The 25,794-nt window shown below is 44.1% G+C and overlaps 1 protein-coding gene across 2 annotated transcripts in view; it reads left to right on the top strand.

The window, feature by feature from the left end:
- Positions 1-24,852, top strand: part of opn4a (opsin 4a (melanopsin)) — a 30,113-nt gene extending 5,261 nt beyond the window's left edge. For both annotated transcript variants that reach the window (XM_039621422.1, XM_031753106.2), the window contains 10 exons: positions 13,516-13,658; positions 15,612-15,745; positions 16,604-16,807; positions 16,987-17,158; positions 17,237-17,413; positions 18,140-18,247; positions 21,602-21,797; positions 21,872-22,036; positions 23,218-23,277; positions 24,048-24,852. In XM_039621422.1, the coding sequence (XP_039477356.1) occupies positions 13,516-13,658; positions 15,612-15,745; positions 16,604-16,807; positions 16,987-17,158; positions 17,237-17,413; positions 18,140-18,247; positions 21,602-21,797; positions 21,872-22,036; positions 23,218-23,277; positions 24,048-24,218 (1,530 nt within the window). In that variant the 3' untranslated portion in view covers positions 24,219-24,852. The remainder of the gene's footprint in view (positions 1-13,515; positions 13,659-15,611; positions 15,746-16,603; positions 16,808-16,986; positions 17,159-17,236; positions 17,414-18,139; positions 18,248-21,601; positions 21,798-21,871; positions 22,037-23,217; positions 23,278-24,047) is intronic.
- Positions 24,853-25,794: the final 942 nt, after the last annotated feature.

The raw sequence follows: 25,794 nt of genomic DNA, 5'->3' as shown, positions 1-25,794 counted from the left end.
AATTTCTCTTGTTTGATGAGATCAACTGAAAAAATATCCTGATCTTGATGTTTTAATGGTTTCGTGCAGGGAAACCCAAAGTTCCCTAAGGTGAAGCCTGTGAACTTCAAGTTTAGTTGATTTCCAAAGGCCTTCTGCTTTCCTACAGAGTCTTGTAACTTTCCTTATGTCATCGTTTATCCACGGATGAGCTCTTTTTGGGGCAGCAGTGACAGTTTTTAAAGGTGCCACCAGATTTAATATCTCCAAACAATGATTATTAAAACAGTGCGTGGCAGCATCAGCGTCAGTGCAGCCCCTGATCACATGAGGATCCAATAAATCAGAAAACTTCAGGGCAACATCCTGATTTATGAGCCGCTTATTGAACATGAGATTGGATGGTGGTGTGTCCAGAGGGAAGCTAAGGTTAAAAATAACACAAGACTGGTCACTCACTTGTACATCCTTAACACAGAGATTAGTTATGTCTAAGCCAAGAGAAAACATGAGGTCCAAGGTGTGGCCTTTAACGTGAGTGGGACCAGAGACATGCTGAATAAAATTAAAAGAGTCTGTAATGGATAAAAAGTCAGAGGCCATGCTACAGCAAAGATCATCCACGTGCAGGTTGAAATCGCCGATCATCAAGACTTTCTCCAGTTCAATAACGGAGGATAAAAAGTCTGTGAAATCCTGGATAAAAACACCAGCGGGGCCGGGAGGGCGGTAGATTAAAACACAGTAAAATATGTTTGATGAACCGACCTTAAGAAGTTGTGACTCAAAGGAAGGGAAAGTCTCAGAGTCCAAAGCTCTGTAGGAGAATCTGTCCCGGAAAACAGTGGCAAGTCCACCACCACGACAGTCCAAACCCGGAGTCCCGATGAAGTGACAGCCGACCGGGCAGAGCTCGTTAAGGTGAATAAATTCATTCTCCAGCTGCCAGGATTCTGTGAGGAACCCTGTTACTGATAAAAAGTCATTCAGTACAAAGGATTTGTTGGCTATGGAGCGAGCGCTGAGGAGAGCGATCTGAAACAGAGGTGTCAGGCTGACGTCATCAACAGCTGATTGACAGGGAACTAGCAGCAAACACCTAGAATGAGGACGTAGTCTCCCGGTACCCTCAGCTGTGAAACTGGTCTTTTGGACTGACAGGCCCGGGTGAAAACATCCCGTATCTCCAGACATATTGCCGGTCCAGGTAATCGTTCTGACTGCCCGTAATGCACAGCTGGGTAGGTGGTAACAGATCGGCATTATCTGCGTCCTGTAGGGGGACCGGTACCAAATACCGGAGACCTTCTCCACCATGGAGCCGAAGAAATCCCCTCCGTCGGGCACGTTTCCTTTTGGCCTGAACACCAGACCTACAACCTCTTCTAGACGATCTCCTTAACCTTGTTCTTGGTCCTGAGTTTTTGCTTGGAGCCAAGAACAGGTACAGGTACAGCTAGTCGCGAGAGGGCGGAGGGCAAACAAATTGCAGAGGGAAAGCTTGGTGGTAGCTCTGCCAGCTGTCAAAAGTTTTTTCCATACATACTTTGATACTCAACAAAGTATGCGAACTGTAAATCCAAGAAACAAATAGACCATCGGGGTATATCAGAGCTGAGATGATAAGATAAGAAACAATAAATGGGAACAGTCGACAAACACAGGGAGCAGCAACAGCGGCCAAGCCGAACACAGGCGCCATGTTGCTTTCTCCCTCGCTGAGTTCCAGCGAGGGAGAAAGCAACAATAAATTATTATTGATGAATATATTTAAGTTACATTTTTCACCATCGTTTCTTTTGTAAGATTGTTTTGGTAACACTTTATAACACAGTAGCGAGTGAGGCGACATGTCCCTGTGATTAAATGGAATTTCACTTAAATAATTACCTACAAACACAGACATGCTGATAAATACTGTAAGTAAATTTGAGTAGTTTGTAATCATTTTATGTACTTAATGATTTTGTTTTATGGTTCCTAATACACCTCCGGGTACTCCGGCTTCCTCCCACTGTCCGAAGACATGCAGCTTGTGGGGATAGGTTAATTGGATAATCCAAATTGCCACTAGGTGTGAATGTGAGTGCGAATGGTTGTCTGTCCCTGTGTGTTAGCCCTGCGACAGACTGGCGACCTGTCCAGGGTGTACCCCGCCTCTCGCCCTATGACAGCTGGGATAGGCTCCAGCGCCCCCCGCGACCCTGAAAAGGATAAGCGGAAGTGAATGGATGGATGGATGGTTCCTAATACAGCCCTGAAAATACTGCAGTACTTGAAATTATCAATGCACGGCCTAAAATATGCATGATTTAAAATGACTTAGTTACTAATTATTTCTTAGTAGACTGTACTTCTAAACGACCAGACATCATTCAGCAGTCTGAGGAGTCGCCCCCTGGTGGCCAGTAAAAGCCCCATCTGTCTTTTGTTTGTTTGTGTTGTTCTGAGTCTGCTGAGCTCGGTGATTGGTGCATTTCTAAGCTGATGGTGATTGATGAGTAATATGAGTAATATGAGTAAACGAGGTTAACATCACTTTTTTTAGGTTTTCGAGGAAAATCCTTTCTGTGGAAATCAATCCACAAAGAGCTGAAAATGCTGCATAGTGTGCGTCTAATCTGCCGTTCACCAGCACAGGTTTATCTGCTGATCCTCCGGAGGATTAAGCTCCTGAGAGGCAAGGTGCTGACCCTCAAAACACATCAGTGTCCTATTTTCCTCGATTACCCACAAACCAGCCCAAGCTCCACCGAGTGAGTCATTGAGTTTAGGAGAGGAGTCTGGACCGCCTCGTCTTCGGAAATGTTTTCAAGGATCATTCTCCTCCCACGCAGCCCCGACTTTCACTTTGTTTCCAGAGTTTTAAACTTCCTGTAAATATTTGCTGGTGTCACTGACTCATTCATTATTAATGAAATCAGACCGTTTTTATAACTCTTTAATGTCCACCGTTTGAACGTCGTCTCCCACAGAGCATCACATTTCTGAGCTCTGAGAAGCAGACGATTAAAGTGAAAATCAGACATTTTTATAAAATACATTTACATTTATAAAGTACATTTAAGGACGCGGCTCGTTGTGACGGTTTCCTTTGAAACCACAGAGGTCATGGGAAACGCTCAAAGCTCAGTTTTGAAGCTCTCCTCACGAGTAATCTGTGAATCATTCTCTTCTGGCTGAAAGTCTTACGTCTCGCATGCCAGAGGATCTTGGTGTCATAATTAAAATAAAGTCCTGATGCTGACTCTTCTCTGAGGACTGAAGCCTGCACTTCACGGACAGGTCTTCTTCAAAAGCCCGGCTTGTAAGTCCCGCTTCCACAAGCCTCTCGGCCTTTTAAACAGCTGTGGAGTCTCCAGATGTTTCAGAGGCAGCAGCCACCTTCAGGTCACCGTGGGAAGTTCACTGTCTGCGGTAACAGTGGGACAGCGGAACGGCTGGATGGTAGTTTTACTCTGTGTAAACTGGATTCGGTGATGGGTTGATCGTGTCTGGAATAATTCATATCCATTGCATCCCACCTATGGGTCATTTCTGGTCATGTAAGGAAATGACATCACAAACCTCGTTACCTGTCATTACACACAAGGTAACGAGGGAATGACACACCAGAGGAGGACACAGCTGAACCTAATTAGACATGAGAGACACGGACCTTCAAAGTAAAACAGGAAATGCACAAACTGTCTTACAAACACAAACTCAGGGACACAAACAGAGCACCAGGGGAGGACACAGGTAGATATAACAAAACACTAAACACAAGAACCAAAACCCAAAGAACTAACAAAGACATATCACTGACCCAGGACCATGACACTGAGCCTCTAATCGTGACGCCCGGCATCGATATATATCTCCTCCTGACTTCGGCTCTTCTGTCTTATTTTGTAACTTTGAAGGACCAAATGAACCGGATTAGCATAAGCAGCAGCAGAGCTGCGATCAGAGAGTTGATCTTGGACCTTTGAAGCGATTCTCCAGGCATTAAACACTAACATCCTCATTCTGGGCTCTGCTCTGAAGCTGAAGGAAAAAGTCTCGGCTCATTTCTTAGATTTCTGAGAGATCTGCGGCTGGACGGAAAGGATCTGAAGCTGCTTGCTTGTGTGCTGTGTGGCAGGTGTAGCAGCACTAACGTGGCTGCAGATGTGTGATGTTTGGCAGGTAGACGAAGTAAATGAAGAGTGTTTATGTGGCCCAGTGGGTTCGTTTTGCAGAGCTCCATCTGAAGCTGAAGTCATGTGGAGCTGAAACCCGCCCTTGGATCTGTGCCTCTCTGTGACGTCTGTCTGCACCCGGCGTTACCGCTCAGTGTGTTTAACATGTGAAAACGACCCTCGGGGAGCGTGCTTTGCTGTCGTCATATATTTTCTTCCTTTGTGTGCACAGTTTAATTCTTCTACCATCTCCAAGGAAACTGAGGCTGCAGGAGACGTCCGATGAACTGTTATCCTCAGAGCCTATTTGGTGTGAGAAAAAAAGCAACATCTCTAATAATGGAAATGTTCGATGCTTCTCATACCAAAACACACCTCTGGGTTTCTTTTAATAAATATTCTGATGGCTGAAGTTTGTCTGATTTTCAGTATTTTCTCTCTTTCTGAATTCTTATTGTTTAGCAAATGTTTCAGATAAACACATTTTAGTATCACATAAAGATAACCTGGATAAACACCTAATTCACTTAGCTATCCAAGCGTACCTGTGTGAAACAGTAACTGCCCCCTAACCCTCAGCAGCAGAGATAATGTCAGTAACTCTTCAAACTTCAGTCACATCGCTGTGGAGGAAGTTTGCTCCGCCCTTCTTCGCAGGACTGTTTGGATTCAGACACATTAGAGGGTTTTCCAGCACGAACGCCTGTTTGAGGTCACACTGAAGCACCTCAGCGATTTAAGAACAGACTTTGACTCGATCAATCAGAGGTGGACTTGTTGCTGTGTTTGGATCATTGTCCTGCTGCCTGAGTGCTCTTGAGCTTCAGGACTCGAAGGGATGGGCGGACCATTTTCTGGTAGAGAGCAGAACTCATGGTTCCCTCAGTCACAGCAGCCCAGTCCATCACACCACCACCACCGTGTCTGCCTGCTGCTGGGATGTTGAAACGCTGTTAGTCTGACGCAGATGTGACGGGACTCAAACCTTCCAGAAAGTTCAGCTTCTGTCTCGTCAGTCCTCAGAATATTTCCCAGAAGTCTCGGTGATCATCCAGATGTTTGTGAGACGGGCCTTTGTGGTTTTGTTGGTCAGCATTGGTTTTTTCCTCGGACTCTCCCACAGAGGACATTTTTGCCCCGCCTCTTTCTTATTGTTGACTCATGACCTCTGACCTTAACTGAGCCGAGTGAGGCCTGCAGGGCTTTAGATGCTGTTCCGGTTTCTTCTGTGACCTCCTGGTTGAGTCGTCGATGAGCTCTTGGAGTAACTTTGGTCGGCCGGTCGCTCCTGGGAGAGTTCAGCACTGTTTCAGGATTTTTCCATGTGTGGACTCCCACTGAGGTTCACTAGAGTCCCAAAGCCTTAGAAATGTCTCTGTAACCCTTTCAGAGATGATGTGCTGCTGTTTCAGATCCTTTATCCTGCCTCACTTTGTCAGACAGCTGCTGTGATTCAGCCGGTCTGTGATCAGGGCTGAGTTTGAAACTGAACTCAGCTTTCCAGAACATCTGGTTATAACAGTTAAGTCATGATTTAAGAAGTGGGTGGGACCTTTTTCACTCATGGCAGATAGGCTTGGTTAGCTTTAATAAATTAAATCATCATTTAAAAACGGTATTTTTGTATTTATGTTGGTTTTCTTTGGGTAATATTGAAATATGTGACAAATATTCAGAAAAAAAAAAAAACAGCAAGTGGGCAGATACGTTTTTTACAGCATTGTATGATGTCACAGAGAGGGGATATCCCAAATATGGTCCACTAAGGTGCAGGAGCTCGCACTCACGAGCTGTTTGAATAGTTTGTTAATTAGGGTCAGCCAATCAGAAGTTATCTCGAAGGGGGAGGAGCTACAACAGCTTGTTTCAGACAGGGTGAAATGAGGGTCTGCACCGAGGCCCGGGATCAGACGAAGAAGGATTATTCTGAAGTCATGCAAAGCTGCTCTAGGAGAGGAGAGCAGGTCAGGTATTTAAAGTATGTCTATGATTATGATAATAATTTATTTAAAATCAGCACAGACACGTTCGCCTCCTGTTTGATCCACTCAGAGCTTCATAACATTATTGATCTGTGTCAGCATGACCAGAATCTCTTCTGTAACGCCTGTTGTGTAAGAGACCCTGAACACACACACACACACACACACACACACACACACACACACACACACACTAAGTGCTGAAGGCTTTCATGTGATACAGCAGTTCAGTCAGCTGTGGCGTGGGATGTTTTCAAGGATGACTGATGAAAAGAGGACTCACTCACACACACACACACTCAGGTTTGTTTAGCATCTTAGTGAGGACTCTTACGAACGTAAACCCGCTCTGGACCGATTTGCAGACTGCCATAGACTCAGATATTAAAGGGCACAGCTGTGTTGGTTTTTTTTGTTGTTGTTTCTGTTGTAGTCGTGATTTTAGACACAATTAAGATGCTTGTTTTAGTTTTGGGTGTTTTTGTGGTGCCTTGGGTCTATTTTTATATTTGGGGGACCATTTTATTGTGGGTTTGGGTCTCTTTCAAGCATGTTTGTGGCTCTAATGATACATATAATGATTACTGTCAGAATTCATGTTTTTTTTATTCATCATCTTTGTGTGTGTGTGTGTGTGTGTGTGTGTGTGTGTGAATGTGCTCAGTAATATCCAGCGTGAGGCCCTATCGCTGTGAACCATCTGATCTCTTTTTTTCAAATTAAAAGCATGTGCCTTTTTCCTCGCTCTGTTTAGCCTCGTTGCATGAAAGTCACCGATGCAGCTAGTGATTATTTTTTCCAGAAACTTATTGATCAGCTGTTCCAATATTTGTCGATTAAAATCTGAGAGATGGGTCATGTCCGGCGGTGATACGCAGCTGCAGAAATACAAAGTCGGTTCTGATTGTTGTTGATTTTCTGCTCAGTTTGAAGTTTCCACTTTTATATTTCTTTGCAGTTTTTTTTGTCTCATTGTTCACTGAAACCTGTTCCAGTTTGATCAGTGTGAAGACAGATGTGCTTCCAGGGAGACGTTTAGGTTATTTTATTGATGTTTCTCTGCAGACTCTGGTTCTGTTTGATAAGATTTATTTGTGTTAATCCACGTTTTATGTTTTTAGAACAAACTAAGATTTTTTTTTTTTTTATTGCATTAAAAAATCAGCTGTAACGTAATTATTGATGGTTGATGAGAGACAGGAAGGACTGTGGAAGCTTCCTCTAATCATTTTACCAAAGCAAATCATCAGATTCCACTTTCAGATAATCTGCAGCATAAAAAAAAATGTCCACTGTATTACTGGTGTTTTCGTATTAGCGTATTAGCCACAGGGTAAATCATGTGTCAGTATGAGGAAAGCTGTGGTCTCATCATCGTCTCCTCTCTGGAAGATTCGAGCCACATGAAGCCTGTGATGTGGATTTTCTGCACTGCTCTTCCTCACAGTGTGACTTCGTCTGATCCTGTTATAAGACGTGGACGGCGTGCTCAGATGGAACATTTCGCCCTCATTTGTGTGTTTATTTATGTGTGTTTGTGTTGGGATTATGCAGCAGTGGAAGGCTGCCAGTGAGCGCGTGCAACGCTTTCTTATATTGTGCACTTGCTCCGCTGCATTTTTCCTTCTTTATGTCCACACAGATTGTTTTTGTCGTTATCGTGTTCCACGCTGTGAATGAAGCGAGTTTTGCACATTCATTTAAACACCTGCTGTTCACTTTGAAACCTGCATCAAAAAACTACAGTTCCTCTAATGGCCACTAGAGGCAGGCTTCCATTAGCTAATCTACATTGACTGTATATAAAAAATGAACCACAGCGACATCACTCGCTGCTTTTGGTGTTTTCACCGTTTGGACGAGAGCGTGAAGTTATCGGCTAACGTTAGCTTGCTTGCTGTGTGGGAGCGTCACACAGACACAGAGACCAGCTAATTAGTTCTAATTAATACAGATGATATCATTAAAAATGCTCCAACAGAACAAACACGGCCCAGAGGTCCAGTTCAGGTGAAGCTCGCAGCTACAGCTGCCTGTGTCACCATCATTAACCCGTCAGTCAAAGAGGCCACGCCCCCAATAATGCAAGCTTTAAATTATATATAGACACTAAAACAGTTTCTGTATCAGGTGGTAAATGTGTTTATTTTTGCGATACAGGTTTAATACGGGAGTCTATGGGGCTGACTCACTGCTGCCTCTGCTGGATGCCAGAGGAACTGCAGCTTTCAGGGAAGGACGTTATTGAGCACTAATTAGCGGGTATCTGTGGTGTGTCACACAGTCTGTGGCTACAGTGGGGATAACGTCTGTCTTTAAACCCACACGTTAAACTGGAGAACAGACACCATTAGATGACATCACGATGATGTCACTCTATCCAGTGCCTGCAGTTTTCTGTTGTACGAGCAGCACAGCTCAGTCCTGCAGAGAGAAGCAGCAGGACCTTCAGCCTGCTGTGAAGAATCCAGCAGACTCGCGAGGTGCAGAAAACCAAACCAGCTGGAGATGTTTGACCGAAGATGTAGAGCAGGGGTGCCCAATCCTAGTCCTCGAGAGCTACTGTCCTGCAGCTTTTAGATGCATCCCTACTCCAACACAGCTGAATCAAATGGTTTGATGACCTCTTCAGCATGTCATCAAGTTTGGCAAAGGCCTGATAACAAGACATTCATTTGATTCAGGTGTGTTGGAACAGGATGAATCTAAAAGCTGCAGGACGGTAGCTCTCGAGGACTAGGATTGGGCACCCCTGATGTAGAGGGAACAGAAAGGACAGGTCACCTGATCTCAGCTTTTACAGCCGCCGTCATCCAGGAAGAGCGGCTCCTTTCTTTGAGTTCACAGCAGCAGAAACAAAGACGCTCTGTGATCAGCTGACCCACCGATAAATCTCCTCCTGTCCAAACTTCAGCCCGCGAGCCTCGACTTTCAGAAGACTTCTAACAGACAGCGTGAGATCTCTGAGGACGGGAAAAATGTCCCTGTGAAGCAGATGAGGGACGAGCATGCATGAAGCTGGGAAACATTAATTCCATGCAGAACGATCTGAGCACGACTGTAATTACAGCGAGACTAAAATCACTGATTGTGTTTCATTATTAAGCCGCTGTACACCCGCACTGATCCACCGGCTCATATCGTCCTGCATTTAGAGGAGGGTAACCTCCATTCATGCTCTCCATCATCGCTGCTGTCATTTCAGACTGAAAACTGAGCACACCTGTTTTAGGGGCACCTTCATGTCAGCTATATGTATTTATTATTGTGTATTATACTGGAATATCTACAATTAGATCTACATTTACAAATATTTTTTAAATATAATTTATATTTGATAATATTTTGTTTTCTAATTTAGTGATTATTGTATCATTGATTTTACTTTAGTGTTTGGTTATTACTGAAATACTGCTTCATGTGTAATGATAGTTTTTATATTCAGGAGTTTATTCCAGCACAGCATGTGTTTCATTATTACCAGGTTACTGATTACTAGTGACTAAAACAACAAAAACACATTATTGTCTGAATATTTTGGTGATTATTATTTAAGTGTATTATACTTAAATATTTATTTTTAGCTACAAATACTTACAGTGGAATGAAGAAGAACAGGAGATAAGCATTTGTAAATATAAGTGTTATTGAAAAATGACCGAAACATGAAGGTGCTAGCATGTTTGCTCTGAGCAGTGATCAGTAGTACTAATGAAAACCACGCTGAGCTGCTGAATTTAGACATGATTACAGGTGAAACAGCGTCTTCAGTGATGGTCACTGATAACAGATTTCTGTGACTGCAGATTTGGGCAGATGAGCAGTACACATTAGCGTCTCAGTGAGTGCAGAGGAGGATTTCTGCTGTTGCAGCGATCCTCGCTCGGGCCGGCGGTGTCGTGGTGAAACTCTGAATCCTCTGTGACGGGCGCGCTCTGCTCCACAGAGTTCATCAGCAGGGAGGATCTGTGGCCTCGCGGCAAAACGGAAACTGCCGACAAGAAGGAAAACATTTTCATAATAACGACTCTGAGACTGCAGCAGCACGTAGATTCAAACGTCCCCGCGTGACTTTGCATTTTAACAACGCCGCAGCCTCATCTCTCATTTCAATGATCCTTCACAGTTCACTGCACTACTTTTGTCTCCGCGGGAACGGATTCAGCTTTGGATTTGTTGATTGATAAAGACGACGACGTCACGTTCCAGGGGAAGTCGCTGGAGGAGTCGCAGCGCTCCGGGTGTTCAGCTGTAAGATCTCCCAGAAGGAGACTCGAAGCACCAAAAAACAGAGTCTCCAGAGAGTACCAACATACAATGGCTGATTTTACACCATCTGCCACCACTAGTTTAACTAACTAGTACTGATTGTGAAAACCAGCTGGGACACAAACTTTAATCTTAGTCTCACATCCACGTGCTCCGAACTGTCAGGGATCCACAGTATGTACAATGACAATAAAGTTTTATTCTATTCTATCTCTAAAGATGTAAAAATAAATAACAGTCAGGCTGTGACGGTTTCCACGCCTGACCTCCATCAGTCTTCTTCGTGGACCTTTATTCTCCTCATTGTCTAAGCTTCCTGCTTTTCCTGGTTCGTTTGCTGTTGTGTTCCACCTCACCGGTTGATCCTTGCTGCTACACGGTGTCTTTCAGAGCTGCTTTAACTCCTCATGGATCAGGTTCAACAAGCTGCAGGAAACATCCCTCAGAGGTTTTGAATCGTGTTGACATGACATCATCATGACATCATCAGTCAGCTGCTGCATCCGTGATGAGACCCTCCCGTTCCTCCACATCTCAAAGCTGCTCTGTTAAACTGAGATCTGTGACTATGGACCCACCTGAGTGAACTAAGGACTGTTCAGTGAGGTCAGAAAGGGATGGGCGTGGTCAGCAGCAACACTCACACAGGCCGTGGCCCTCATCACAGCAGCAGGCGAGCACTGATACAGGCAGGATGGAGCCACGCATTAAACTCTGAGACTCACAGACCAGGAAAAGTTTCTCCAGCTTCTGCTGTTCCTACTACAGAACTGTGCTCCTCTGCTTCAAGGTTCACAGACGCTGGTTTTAATGAGTGCTTATTTGAGCTCCCGTTGCCTCGCCATCAGCTTGAAGCAGTCTGGCCTTTCTGCTCTGACCAACCGTGGCTCATTCAGAGTCCCTTAATTCACTTTTCTTCATCATCCTGAGGCTCAGCTTGAACTTCAGCAGCTCGTCTTCACTTACATCCAATGAGCTGCTGGCGTGTTAACCAGCAGCTGAACAGGTGTACCTAATAAAATGGCTGGTGAGTGATGGAGGTGTTGCTTTGTGTCATGTTCTGTAGTGTTTCTGAGTCTCTCTGTGAGGCAGGACGTGCGTCCTGAGCTGAACGTTTCCCCTCCTGTCACAACCTGTCAGACGCCATCATCATCAAAGGCGGGGCTCTGAGAACAGCTGATGGTGGATGTGACTGCTTCATGGGTCAGGAGACACGAACCATCGGCGTCACACACGCCGACGCTGACCTGTGTGTGTCCGTGTCCAAACTGCTTCACGGCTGAAAACAAGACAAGAATCATTTGTACGTTGGGAAAAGTTGTTCTGTTCTGCATAATCCATAATCCAAGTTCTTCCACTGGATACTCGGGGCCAGAAGTTTGTGGACAGCTCATATCACTGCTGCTGTGCGTGTCCTCCATCCAAGCCTGTGATTCTGCTAAAGTCTAAAGTCGTGTTTTATCCCTTTTCTGTGGAGAACACAGCGATGCCGGCCGTGACGCGTCAGCTGCAGGTTACCGTGTCGCCGGGTTTTGCCACGTCAGCACGGATCCACCCGTCCTCCAGAATCAGACGCGTGTGGACTCAACCACTAAACGAGTCTTCCTCCACGTTTCTCACAGACGTTTGGCTCATTTCAGTCGGAGACAGAATCTGTTTGCTGCATCTGTCAATCACGGATGACTGTCTTGTGGTAGCCCCGCCCAAAGGCACAAAGGCTCAGTTTGTACACTGAGATGATTTTGGTTCATTCTCGGCTCTGCTTTAAGTTTTCTCCTTCCGAAATGATCGAGGAGGGTCCGCCTCTCTGCCAGAGTCCATCAGGGTTTTAAACCGTTTTATTAAAAGTCCAATAAATCGAGGCGCTCCTCGGGCCGACCTCCAACTCTGATTAGCTGTTCCTGATGTTGCTGCTGGCACTGATCTGAGGCCTGACAGGGAGGAGGCTCAGAGGAGGTTCATTAGAAACAGCGATGGACAGACCTGTGGAGATTCCACCTGTCAGGAAGAATTTAGGTTACTGATTAGTGAGGTCTGTGAGTGTGAAGGCTTTCCTCCGAGTGGAATAACAACATCATCGACAGGAAGGAGTTTCTGACCGTCTTTAGAAATGATCAGTCCTCCAGCTGCAGGTTTAAATCTGTATTTGTGTTTTAAGATCAATCTGAAGACGACTTTTAGTCAAACAGGAAACAGGAAATGCTTCCTCGTTTTCAGGTGTGTATTTGTGAGGCTTTTTTGTTTCACACAGGTGCTTTAGACCTCCCAACAACAAAACCGGGACATTAAACAAGGACAGCCTGTCTCTAAATATGAGCATCATATCTCTGCCCTGCAGCGGTTCTGTCATATGTACTTTTTACTGCATTTTCTTTTCATTAAACAAAGCTCTTACACTGACTGACATGCAGGGAAACATTCCACCTTAAAAGCTTCCAGAAGTTGCTGTTCACACGTTAACAATGCGTCACAGCATGTCTTTGTCTTCCTCCCATCAATCCCAGCCGCTCCCCTCCCTGAGCCTGGCTCTGCCGGAGGTTTCTTCCTGTTAAAAGGCAGTTTTTCCTTCCCAGTGTCGCCAAAGCGCTTGTTCATGGAGGGCGGGTCTGGTTGTTGGGGTTTTCTCTGTATTATTGCAGGGTCTTTTTCTTGTTTTCTGTTGTTGGGATTTAAATCAAACTGAATTGAATTAAAAATCCCGAAGAAGACAGCTGACTCCTCTCCTTTTTTTCTGAGATAATATTTAATCCGTATGTTTTACTGCTTTGGATCTGCTCTTTCCAATGATTATGACCATTTCCTGCATCAGTTTCAAATTAAAAGTCCTCTTGGTTATTCAGAACACGCTCAGAACCCAACCTAATGAAGCTTTTATTCTGAAATGCCTTTTAAGAAAAAATGGTGCTTTATGGCTGGGAAATCACACCCCTGACAAGTAAACCAGGAAACAAAGGAAAAAATGTAAGACACACACCACAGAGACTTCCGAGATAAGAAACGGGTGCACAGGTGTAGGCTGAGGTGTAGGCAGATGGCGCCCCCTGAAGGGAGCAGCTGAAAGTTTCACGATTGCTTTTGGAGAGGTGTCATGTTCTCTTGACGTTCTGCGTTTGGTCCTGCAGGTGGCGATGGTGCCCGAGACGCCACGTCTATTCCCCACCGTGGATGTGCCCGACCACGCCCACTACACCATCGGCTCTGTGATTCTCGCCATCGGCATCACAGGCATGATTGGGAACTTCCTGGTCATATATGCCTTCAGCAGGTACGCTCATCACCGTGCTGCTTTCAGGTGACAGCAGAAGGTCAGAAAATGCAGCCTCAGGCCCCAAAAACAGTTACTGTTTATTTTATTTTAATCTAAACTTGACTAAAACTCTCACTCATGTATTTTTAATTGTAACAGCGGTGCTGCACAGTGTGAAGTTTTATTGTTTTGTGATAACAATAGTAACTTCATGTGTGCATGTGTAATATATATAGAAGAAGCTTGTACACTGATCAAATGATAATACAGGGTGTCACATGTTAAATCTCAGGTAATCTCTCCAGATTTGGGTTCATTAGCAGTAGAATAATAGTTGCAAACACAACATGAAGGCTGAAACAGTTTTTAGATGTTTCACAGTCTGAAACTTCTCATCTCTCCCCTCAAACGTCTCCTGTTCAAATGAAATCATATTAGACAGACCGGTGCTTCTAAAAACTCTCACTTCTACTCTTGGACCTGCTCTGATGTCCAGGATCAGATAAAGAAGGATTATTCTGAACTCTGAGTCATGGAAAGCTGCCTCAGGAGAGTGCAGGAATAAATATTTGGAACCTGAAACGACTAAAAAAATTTAGCTTTACTTGTTTTCAGAGGCTCAACTCAAACTCATCTCATCCAGGATTTCTTTGTCTGCTCATTGGCTACAGACACACCTCACAGGCTTCCAGAAGTCGCCCAATAAGAAGAAAGTAGGCTTAATGGATGGTCTGAGGGAAAGTATAAGATAAATAAGGATCAGAGAGTCAAGTGAAGCCGCTCTACTGGAGTCCAAGAGGAAAAGGATGGAGCTGGAAATGAACGGTCTTTAAAAAGCACGCTGGTATAGTGTTTGAGGATGAAGTGCATGAGCAGCTGCAGAAGCACCGGACAGAAAGGACGGTCAGTCAGGCTTGAATCAGAGGTTCCTCATGCTGGGATAAGTAGGAAATCAGGACCTCTGTCTGGAACGAGCCGCCGCTCGTTTATCGAGCAGCTCTTTTCTTCCATGTCTGCAGAGAAACAATGAGCACAACGATTTCAGGACTTCCTTTAAGAAGCTTTTCCACTTAAGACAAATTTGATGTGCACATCGATCCGCCTGTTCCTGGGATGGCCATCGATCCTTCTTCTGCTAAAATCAACCGTGGTTTAAGGCGACTGCATCATTGATTAAACGTTCATGTTCAAGCTGAAGGAGCACCGAGTGCTCTCCTTCAGACAGACTCAGTCATTACTGAAAAACATCAAACTGTTCAGATTTGGATCATCTGTTCAAAATTCAGTTTTATTTTCTGTAAAAACCAGAATTGCATGAAATAGTCCAAATGTTTCTCAAATGTTAAAAGGTGTGGTTTAGTCTGCAAAAAAAATCAAACATTGAGTTTACAGACATGAAAACTTCACAGTTTCGCGTTAGAGGATTTTTTCTGGTGGAAAATATCAGTGGCACCAAAACCCCAAAGGAAGAAATAAAACCTCAAGTACACCAAGAGGGAGACAGAAACACTTCACAGTTCTCAGAAACAAATAAAAGAAATCGTGAAAAACACAGAAAAAAAGAGCGAGTTTCAGAAATAAACGTAAAAGTAGATCAAAGATAGAAAAACAAAATTGGCCTCAATGAAAGTTGATAAATGGAGGAAGTGGTTCAACTTATGTACAATGTCCTGAAACTGCACTCAGCGAATCATTCCAGTTAAGATTAATCAGTAACCTTCATTAAAATACAGGCGAAACATATCAAAGGTTTATGTTTTCCAATAATTAATCATTAAGGAAAATGTGCTCGGTGTAAACTAAATGTGCATCAATCAAATAAATCTCATTAGAATAGATTGCATTAAATGTAACATTCCATTAATGTAACAACATCACTTAGTTAAAGTTAGCAGTTTGTGGGAGGTTCGAGTATTTTTCATCAGTTTTTCAGTATTTAATAAATTTATTCTGTTTAAAATGTCTTTGCAGGAGTCGCAGCCTGCGCACGCCACCCAACATGTTCATCATTAATTTGGCCATCACTGACCTCCTGATGTGTATCACCCAGTCGCCCATCTTCTTCACCACCAGCATGCACAAGAGGTGGATCTTTGGAGAGAAAGGTACCAGCTGCATGGCTGATGCACAAATGCTCCAACAGCACGAACATGGACCAGTTCAGGTGAAGCTAGCAGAGCTAGCAGCTACAGCCGTCTGTCAGTCAGAGAGGCCAGGCCACGCCCCCCTCGTTTTTTCTTCTTCATGCAGCATATTGTATATGAAGCTGGCCCCTCCCACCTTGATGTCAAATGTTTGTGCTGATTTACAATGAACCAGCTGTTATTTTTGTAAACTTGAGAGGCTTGACAGTTCTTACAGCAAACATGATGATGATGATGATGATGATGAAACATGCCTACATTGTTCTGATAGTTTTGTATTTCTTCAAAGTTGATTTTAACTTAAGTTAACCTAGTTTTTTGCTACATTTTAGCACAAATGTAGCGAAGGTGGGGGCCAGCTTCACTCAGGGTCTGTCTATAAATGCGTACACTGCCCTCTGCTGGATGTAATTGAAACGACAGAGGCTCGTAACACACGTGTTTGTCTTTAAGGCCTTATTGTTGCGTAGAAACCTCTTGACCAGTCTCTGCCTTCCTAAAGGTGTTCTTGCCTCTTCACAGGTGTTTCTTTTTCAGGTTTTTCTGGTCTCACAGCTGCAGACGTGTGACTGAATTTGAGCTTCAGGGATTAAAATGACTGATTGTTGTATTTTCCATCTGCAGCTTCTTTTCCATTCTTCTCCACCATGATGTGAACCAGTGACTTTCAGCTCAGAGAGAGCACTGTGTTTGAGTCGCTCAGAGAGACGCTTGAAGGTGGTTTTAATATGAGAGTGTGGAGGTTTATTTGTCGCAGGAAAGAAGAGATGAGAAGTTTAAAGTTCCTGAGTGACTCTAATCCCTCTCTGTTGCCTGCAGGTTGCGAGCTGTATGCTTTCTGTGGCGCTCTGTTTGGGATCTGCTCCATGATCACGATGACGGTGATCGCTATCGACCGTTACTTCGTCATCACGAGGCCTCTTACATCCATTGGAGTGCTGTCTCGGAAGCGGGCCCTCCTCATCCTCGTGGCGGCCTGGGCCTACTCGCTGGGCTGGAGCCTGCCGCCGTTCTTCGGATGGAGTGAGGACACGCGACACACCACATTTAGAATACTGTATACAACAACACGTGACAGTAACAGTGTTTATCAGACGGAATAACACTTTAATGTCCAGTCATGGTAGACTACCAACAAAGATCAAACATCAAGATCAAAACTGAGGTCCAAAGAACAACAAATCTATGTGTTAACGTTTCAGGCGCCTACGTCCCCGAGGGCCTGATGACCTCCTGTACGTGGGACTACATGACCTTCACGCCGTCTGTGAGAGCCTACACCATGCTGCTCTTCATCTTCGTTTTCTTCCTGCCTCTCTTCATCATCATCTACTGCTACATCTTCATCTTCCGCGCCATCCGCACCACCAACCAGTCAGTTTGCCTCTCTAATGTCTTTCGTTCAGCTGTGCCTGACTTCCGTGGCTGACTGAAGCTCGGTGTGCGTTTCAGGGCGGTGGGGAAGATTAACGGCAGTGTTCACAGTCACGGCAGCACTCGTGATTCCATGAAGAGTTTCCACCGGCTGCAAAACGAGTGGAAGATGGCGAAGATCGCGCTCATCGTCATCCTGCTCTATGTCATCTCCTGGTCGCCGTACTCCACCGTTGCCCTCACTGCCTTTGCCGGGTAAAACACTCAAGCTTCCACACCTATGAAAACGTCTGTGTCACCTCTGGAGTCGAACTAGAACAAAACTCTGAGCTTTGTCTCGTTGGACTTCCTCTGATGGCCACTAGGTGCTGCTCTCTGTCTCTTAGAGAAATGTGACTCGTTTATTTAGCTCATTTGCATTTTTGTCCACTGCAGCTTTAAAGATTGAAAGATCTTTGTTAAAAAGTGTTTTCTCATCCAAGCTCATCGCCGAGGCTGGTGAGCTGCCTGGTTAGAAAGAGGAGCGGATGCTGTAAACGCATGCAGAAAACAAAAGGCTGAAGCCCTAAATGAGAAAACATTTTTAAAAAGTAATAATAATATTTTAAAAGCTCCTATTCTCTCAGGTCCTCTACTTTTGCTCATCATTTTTAAAAATTAGGATACAAAAAGTGACTTTACTGTAACTGAAATGGTAAAAACAATTTGGAGAAGTACTTAAAACTGATCTTAAATACCGGGAGCTGGACAATCAAAGTTTAAGAGGCCTCAAAGAGAAAAGGAGCTGAAGTGAGTTGTTTCAGACTGGGGGGTTGGGGGGTGGAGCCATTAAGAGATGGTTGAGGTTGAGTCATGCAGAGCTGCTTAGTCCCAGGATACAAACAGAGCGTGAAAGGAGCAGCAGGGCTCGACTGTCATGCCTGAACCGATGCTCGTTTAACCACGTGAGCCCCACATTAACCCATGTGTTCTGGTTCACAGGTACGCAGACATGTTGACGCCCTACATGAACTCTATCCCCGCCATCATCGCCAAGGCCTCAGCCATCCACAACCCCATCATCTACGCCATCACGCACCCAAAGTACAGGTAAACCCCATTGCACAGGTAAAAGACTGACTGCAGCCCCAATTCTAAATAAATGTACAGTGTGTAAGCTACATTTATTCATAATAAAACATATAAAACATATCAGATGTTTAAACTAAGAAAATGTTCCATTTTCAGAAAAATGTGACCTTTGATTTAGTGACACCTGATAGAAACATGTAGCAGCTAATCAGGTTATTTGGCAGCAGGTCCATCACATGATCAGTTGCTAAAACAGGAAGGAGAGAGTTTCTCAGAAGTAAACCTACAAGCTGTGACTCAGTTTCACTGTGAACATGTCATCATCAGCATACTCAGAGAATCTGGAGGAATCTCTGTGCGCAGAGACGAGGCTGATAACCGTGACCTTCGGGTGCTTTAAAAATCAGTGCACGGACTGTGAGCAGCTCAGCGTGCCATCCACACGTGCATCAGTCACTGTGGGACTGGCAGCTGGCACATCTGGACAGGCTCCATCAGTGCTGAAAGGTAGATACTGGTTTTAGAGCCACATCTGCTCCATCCAGAAGGTCTTCATGTTTGAGCAGGACGATGCTAACCCGCGGACTGCATCTGATTCAGCAGCACAGCTTCGTAGGAGAAGAGTCCGTGGGAGAACGGAAAACATCTGGAGCATCATGAGATCAACAACGGGACGAACCTACGTCCTGACATTAGTTAGTGAGCATTTGTTAGGTTGTGTCATAGATGCATATGCTTTTTATTGTATTTTATTGGTTCTGTCCTGTATTATAAGCTCCTGCAGCTGTGCTGTTAGCATTTCATCAGGTGTTCAGGTTCTTCTCTGTTTACAGCGATTACATCTGAGTGAAGCGCTGAATTGACCGGGTCTTTGAAAGCACCACGCTGTAAACTTCTTTAGCGCTCTCAGATCATTCAGTAAAAAGGACTAGATGTTACAGTCCCTGATAATGCATTGCTTTAGATGGAGAGACTCTTGAGGGATGGCTGTTATGAGGAAAGGCAGCCCAGAAACTTTGCCAGCGGCACGCATCGTTGTGTGCCTCAACTTTCGGTCTTTTACCCAGGGTAATCTGCCATTTTCCTTCCTTGGTTAGGTTTAGGGATTAGAGATCTGATCTAGCTTATCATTTTAAATTTGGGACACATCGTCAGTAGTGGACCTTGGATTCATCGGGTGTTTCGGCCATTATCACTAGACACCCTCATCCAAGGAGGCCCTGCCAGGGTTGGTCAGGCCCTGGAGTGTGTCAATGGTTTATGTTAACTCGTTATTTCTCTTCTTCTTTCTTCTGTTTAGTTTCCTACAGTTTATTTTCTGTCTATTCACTGCAACTGAAAAATAATACTTACCTCTTTAGCATTTATGGAGCCTCACTTCTTCAAAGGGATAGAAAAGGTGATAGAGAGAAGTAAGACATAAGGGACAAGATAGGAGAGAGCAGAGAGGAGAGCCGGAAGGGGGCGCCCGATCTGGCTTCCCACACCTCCCCACCGGATCGGGCTGTACGCTCTACCTCCCCGCTGCCTCCCAGAAAAGGGAAGAAGAGCGGAACATTTGTTTTTTAACTGACTGCCTTAGCTGCCCAAGTGATGTCAGCCCTTTTTAACCATAGCCAGTGACTGGTTGTAACTGTCCCTGAGACAGTTAAAATAAAGCTGGTTATTTCATATGTTTCTGTGATAGATTCATGCTTAATTTAGTTCGTTTATTTATAAGATAAGATGATAAAAGTGTAACATTGATTAAAAAACATGTCTAAAATATGTGATTACAAAATATGGGGTTGTTAAATATATAAAGTGCTGTATAGAGAGAGCACAACCATGGCATTGTGGAGCTAGCATGGATACATGGCTACAGATGCATCTACAGCCTCAACGTTAATGTCATTCTGCATGTGGTCCAAGAGGCGCACATGGTATGGTTTCATGTATATTGTTTATATAATGTTGCATGTGTGTTCTACATTGGTAATAAGAGGACATTTTAGTAATATCCATTATTTTGCATTTTTTCTGTTCTGCTTGCTCAAGACTGTTTATGGACACTGACATGAGAGACTCTGATAAGCTCAAAACATTTATGTTGTAAACTTTGTGTTTCTTCAGTTTTCACGGTGTCTGAAGACAATAAGAGTGAGAGAGAGAGAGAAATAAATGTCCGAAGACATCAATATGATGCGTGGCCATTCTTTGTTGGAGCCCTGTAGTTACACTGGTCCTCTCAGCAGTGTTAGCTAGTTCTCTTATAGCCTGCCGTTGTGCCTGTCCTCTGATCCCAATCTCTCTAAGCAGCTTTGCTGTTGTGCTGGCAACAAAGCCCCTGCACCCCACTTCCACCGAGTGCACCTTCATCTTCCAGCCTCTGTCCTCTGCCTCAGCTGCCAAGTTGGCATACCGCAGCTTCTTACGCTCAAATGCTTCCTCAGTTGCTTCCTCCCATGGTACCATCAGCTCAATGACGTACGCAAGTTTTTGGGAGTTAGACCAAAGGACGAGGTCTGGTTGCAGTGTAGTTGGTACGATCTCAGTGGAAAAAATTAGCCTCTGATCCAAGTCTGCTTGCATCTGCCAATCCCTGGCGACCTTCAACAGGCCCAGGTCTGGGTTTGAGGGGCTTGTCCTCGGTTTGTCTCCTTCCCGGACAAATGTTGATGAAGACTGACGCTCCTCTTGGTTCGTGAAAAGTTGAGCGTTGATGGATTTTCTTTTGTGCTCAACTTTCTCGGCTAGACACCTGAGGACCTGATTGTGTCTCCATGTGTATCTGCCCTGAGTAAGACTAGTCCTACAACCAACCAAGATGCGCTTGAGTGTGGCTGAGACTGTACACAGGGGGCAGGATGGGTCCTTTCCAAACCACAGCTGCAGATTTATTGGGGAAGGCAGCACATCGCATGTCGCTCGGATGATGAAACTTAGTCTATTAGACTCCATGCCCCAGATTTCACTCCATGAGAGTTTCCTCTATTCCACACTCTCCCAATTCACCCAGCGACCCTGCTTGGCCAGTGCCACGACTCTGGTGTGTCTTACTGTTTCCTCCTGTCGACGCACCTCCTCCACCACCATTTTCTGACGTTCGGTTACAGATGCCTGTTGCCACAGAGGTGTTACCAAGACCAAATCCTCCTCTGCCCTGTTGGACGTGACCCACCATGTCACGATGCCGAAGAGCAGATTTGGCCTGTAGCACAGATTGTGAAAGAGTGAAAGCACAGAAAATCACTAACCTTCAAAATAAAACAGGAAGTAAGCTGAAAAGGAGACTAAATATCCCTCAAATGACTGGACACTGCATTAGCTGCATGAGCCACTGAAGTACTGATCAGTATAGGCTCCACACTGACCTTTGACCTCTCTTTACAGGATAGCATTGGCCAAGTACATCCCATGTCTTGGCGTGCTGCTCTGCGTCCGTCCTCGCGACCTCCGCTCGACCAGCAGCAGCTTCGTGTCGACGCGCCGCTCCACTGTGACCAGCCAGACCTCTGACATCAGCAGCCAGTTCAGGCGGCAGAGCACCTTCAAGTCCCGCCTCTCCTCTGCCTCTGACAGCGAATCGGTAAGCTCGAAACAGTTTAATCAGGAAGTTTAAAAAATGGTCGATGTTCAGGAGTGTCCATTTGACCTCTGCAGGGTCTGACAGACACCGAGGCTGACCTGTCCAGTCTGGGATCCAGACCGGCCAGCCGTCAGGTCTCCTGTGACATCAGCAGAGACACCGCCGAGCTGCCCGACTTCAAACCCTCGTCCAGCTTCAAGTCCAAGTTGAAGAGCCACGACTCGGGCATCTTTGAAAAGGTAAACTCAGAGAATGGAAAATGTAAAATAGTGGATAAACTGTGAAAGTGTCACAGTGTGAGTTCAAAACTGAGAGGATCGAACCACTGACGCCATCAGGACAAAACAAGGAGAAAATCCAGTCGTTTATTCAAAACTGAGCGCTGTAAATGCTGCAAACACAAAGAGCTGCAGGCTCAAAAGGACAAGTCTGAAATCCACAAATGAAAGCAGGAGAAGCTTAAGAGCGCCCCCTATGGAACAGGAAGTGAACTCACACAGACAGACAATACAGTCCAGCCCGTTCTCACTCCGGAGGCGTAATATAATGATGATTTGTCACCTAGCATAAAATATTACGCTTTGGGAGTGAGAACGTGTTGTACAATCACAGCTGCAATAACCATGGCAGAAAAAATATCCTTAGTAAGGACATACCAGTGTTAGTATCATTCATCTATAAAAAATTATAACCACATAATACTACATGTGTTTTACTATATTTAGCAGTTGATTTTTATTCTTTATTTTACACTTTATCTAATTAAAATTTTTATTATGTTATGTTTATTATGTTTTTACTTTTTATTGCCATTGTATTTTTTTACTTTTTGAATAGAATAGAGCTGCTGATACTGGCTGCCAGCTCAGAGCGGCACCGGAAGTTAAATACTTTTTTGAATGTATTGAGGTTTTTTTTAATCTACAGAGACTACATATTCAGCCTTTCATTGAGAATAATTTATTAATTATCTTTAACCTTTATTAGTTTCTGTCTGGATTTTTGCTTTTTGACCTCATTTTATTTTCATCTGTTAAAAAGCAATTTTATTTGTGTAGATTTTCTGTTCAGTGATGTCTCATGTTTTTTTAAGCTGAGCGACTTTATTTAAGCCATTTTATGTTTAACTTTTGGCCTCTGTAAGAATTTGCCAAGACTCAGGATTAATAGATCTTCTCTCATAGTAACAGCTATAATAACATATATGTAACAACAGCTGATCACTGCTCGAGTAGAGCTACAAGTTTTGAACTTTTCTCAGATAGAAAAATTTGCATATGTATGTTTTAAGATTTTAGGATTAAATAGGTGATTTGTACCATTTTCCTTGTGTCTTCATTGTCGTTCATGGTTCATGATGTTGAACTGTTGGTGTTGAGCAGCATGAGTCACAGTATGAGTCCATGTGTTTCTCTTCTAGACGTCCTATGACACTGAGCTTCCCATGGCAGGAGGAGGTGAACGCAGCAGCATTTCAAATGTGAGTTTCACAAACAACTTTTACAGTCACATCTGTTGGTAGAGGTACAATAAATGACGTGAAGGTGAATAAAAACCTTATTTGTCAGGAATGTAGCATGATGTAGAGGTGAAAGCAGGACCCTTTCATTTAATTTATGCAAAGTTTTGGTTAAATCTTTTTTTATTTATGTTGTTTTGTAAGCGATTATCTGAATTTAGGTGAATTAGGACGAACAATTTGATTCTGATCCAAAGATTTGTACAGATCTGAAAATGTGACAGCAGTGTTGTGATAAAAATATTTGTAAAATAACATAAAATGTTTATGTCAATAAATCAGTGAATGATCTGAATATTGATGAGTTAACAAACCATCTGTGCAAATCTGTACAAGAGCGCCACGCACGTCCTGCACAGGATTCATCGTTTGCTGGTTTCAGTCTGTTTCTATGAAACAATAAAATCATCCACAGAGACAAACAGTTTGTGTATCAGGCTGTAAACATGTTTGTTTCTGTTGTAACATGGGAGTCTATGGGGACGGACTCACTGTTGCCTCTGCTGCACACCAGAGGAACTGCAGGTTTTGTTTTTGGCGCTTCTGCTTCGGCTTCATTTTTAGCCATGAAAGTTGTTGGTTCAGAGGATTGACTCTCATGAATCAGGGATCCAGTGACCTCTGTTGTAAACAGCAGTTAAACAGCTGTTAATTTATTACCTAGAAGATGTTTTTGTCTCTCATTCCTCAGTCACATTTGTTTTAAATAACCGTCTTTGTCTCTTTGACAGAATGGTGATTTTACAGATGGTTCAAGAGGCGCACTCGGCCGAATCCCGAGTATTGTCATCACCTCCGAGTCCAGCCCTTTCCTTTCCACGGGTCGAAGTGGTTCCCGCACAGCTCGATCGAAGGCGACCAACAGCAGCAGCGGTGGAGGTGCAGGGGCGGGTTCGGCGTAGAGCTCCACCCTCCTCTCCTGCTTAAACTCCTGCAGCCATGTGACCACCTAAGGTCCAGGCAGATATTTGGGACTGTGCAGTTCAGAAAAAGCCATCAGAGCTCATCAGATTGTAAATCTGCAGGTCATTTATAGGTTTTACCCCATTTGTACCGATACAGATGGAGACAAATTCCAAACCCAACCTGGAGCTGTTTCACCAACGAACAAAACAGTTTACTTAAAGAGCAGCTTATCACCGTGTATACACAGCTCCTCAGCTTACCTAAAACAGGGTGTTTCCTCTCACTCTGTTTGGTTGTTTTGAGTGAAAGCAGCTGCTGTGAGTTAAAATGTTATAGAATTCATATTTTGCATTGAGTATCTCTTTAAAAGGGTCTTAGAGCCCCTGAGAGCTGAGAGCAGATCTGATCTTTGATTACACTGCAGCCACACAGACTCTGAGGGTGGAAATGTTCAACGAACTCAGTTAAGTCTGATTTTCTGTTTCTCAGTCAGACTGATGAAAATGCCTCTTCAGCTGAGTTCTCCTGTGACAGGTGAGGGTCTCTGTTCTGGTGACTGAGAGGACTTTGAGCTAATGGAGGAGATTTCTTCATTCTGTGATTCCTCAGTAAACCGTGTGCTTTCCTGCCCTTGGTCTTCTTATGTTTCTGCTTTGCATGTGGCGCCTGTGGTTTCCAGCTCAGACCTCAATGTGACGTCACCGGGTCAAATCATAAAGGTTAAATCATAAAGATGGTTATGTGCATCCCATCTAACCAAAACTAACTATAAATTCAAGAAATCACTGACTCAGTGCCAATAAGAACATCTCAGGGCATCGATCTTATACCCACAGTGATTACTGATCACTGTGGATGTGGCTCTGCACCAAGCAGTTTTTCTGCTCATTTCCAACTTTAAAGCTTCATTTGATCATTTTTGTCATCATTAAGAGAAAAAACAACAGCTTTGTATGGGCCTTTAACACCGCCCCTCATCTTCCACCATAAACCCAGTTTCCTGATTGGTCAGCTTCCAGACACCTAATAAAGGACAGCAAAAAAAACAGCCATCCAAACCTTCTTTAAGAATAGAAAACATAAAATTGCTTTTATCGCCCACAAAGTTTTTGGCCTGTATAGCTGTGACTTCTTGAACCACAGCAGTGGGAGAGCTGAAACGATGCTAATTGATTTGTTGTGCAACCAAACACTGATATGTTCTAAACTGAGGGGTGTAACTACGAAGAAAGATTATTGGGTTAGTGAACTGTGTGGAGCTTAAAGTCATAATTTTCCATGTCACCAACATGGCTCTTATTTTACCGGCTAAATCACCATGGCAACTGATGCTGAACACATCACCTGGCCAGGAGCAGGTTATGTTTGAATTTTCTGTTTAAAATTGTCTGGAAGCGCCACGTTGTCAGTGATTCTTTTATTTCTGGCATGTTTTCAGTGTGACATAGATTCTATATCTAGTTACAAAGAGCACTGAATGAAGCTCAGCTGTGAAGTTACAGCAACTCAAACTGAATGTGTTCATTTGGTGGTACAAAAAGCAATGTTGTTGTGATGTTACACTTAGAAGTA

The sequence above is a fragment of the Oreochromis aureus genome, linkage group 13 (assembly GCF_013358895.1).
Source record: "Oreochromis aureus strain Israel breed Guangdong linkage group 13, ZZ_aureus, whole genome shotgun sequence".
NCBI classification, from domain to species: Eukaryota; Metazoa; Chordata; class Actinopteri; order Cichliformes; family Cichlidae; genus Oreochromis; species Oreochromis aureus.
This window is presented reverse-complemented; position numbering and strand designations above follow the sequence as displayed.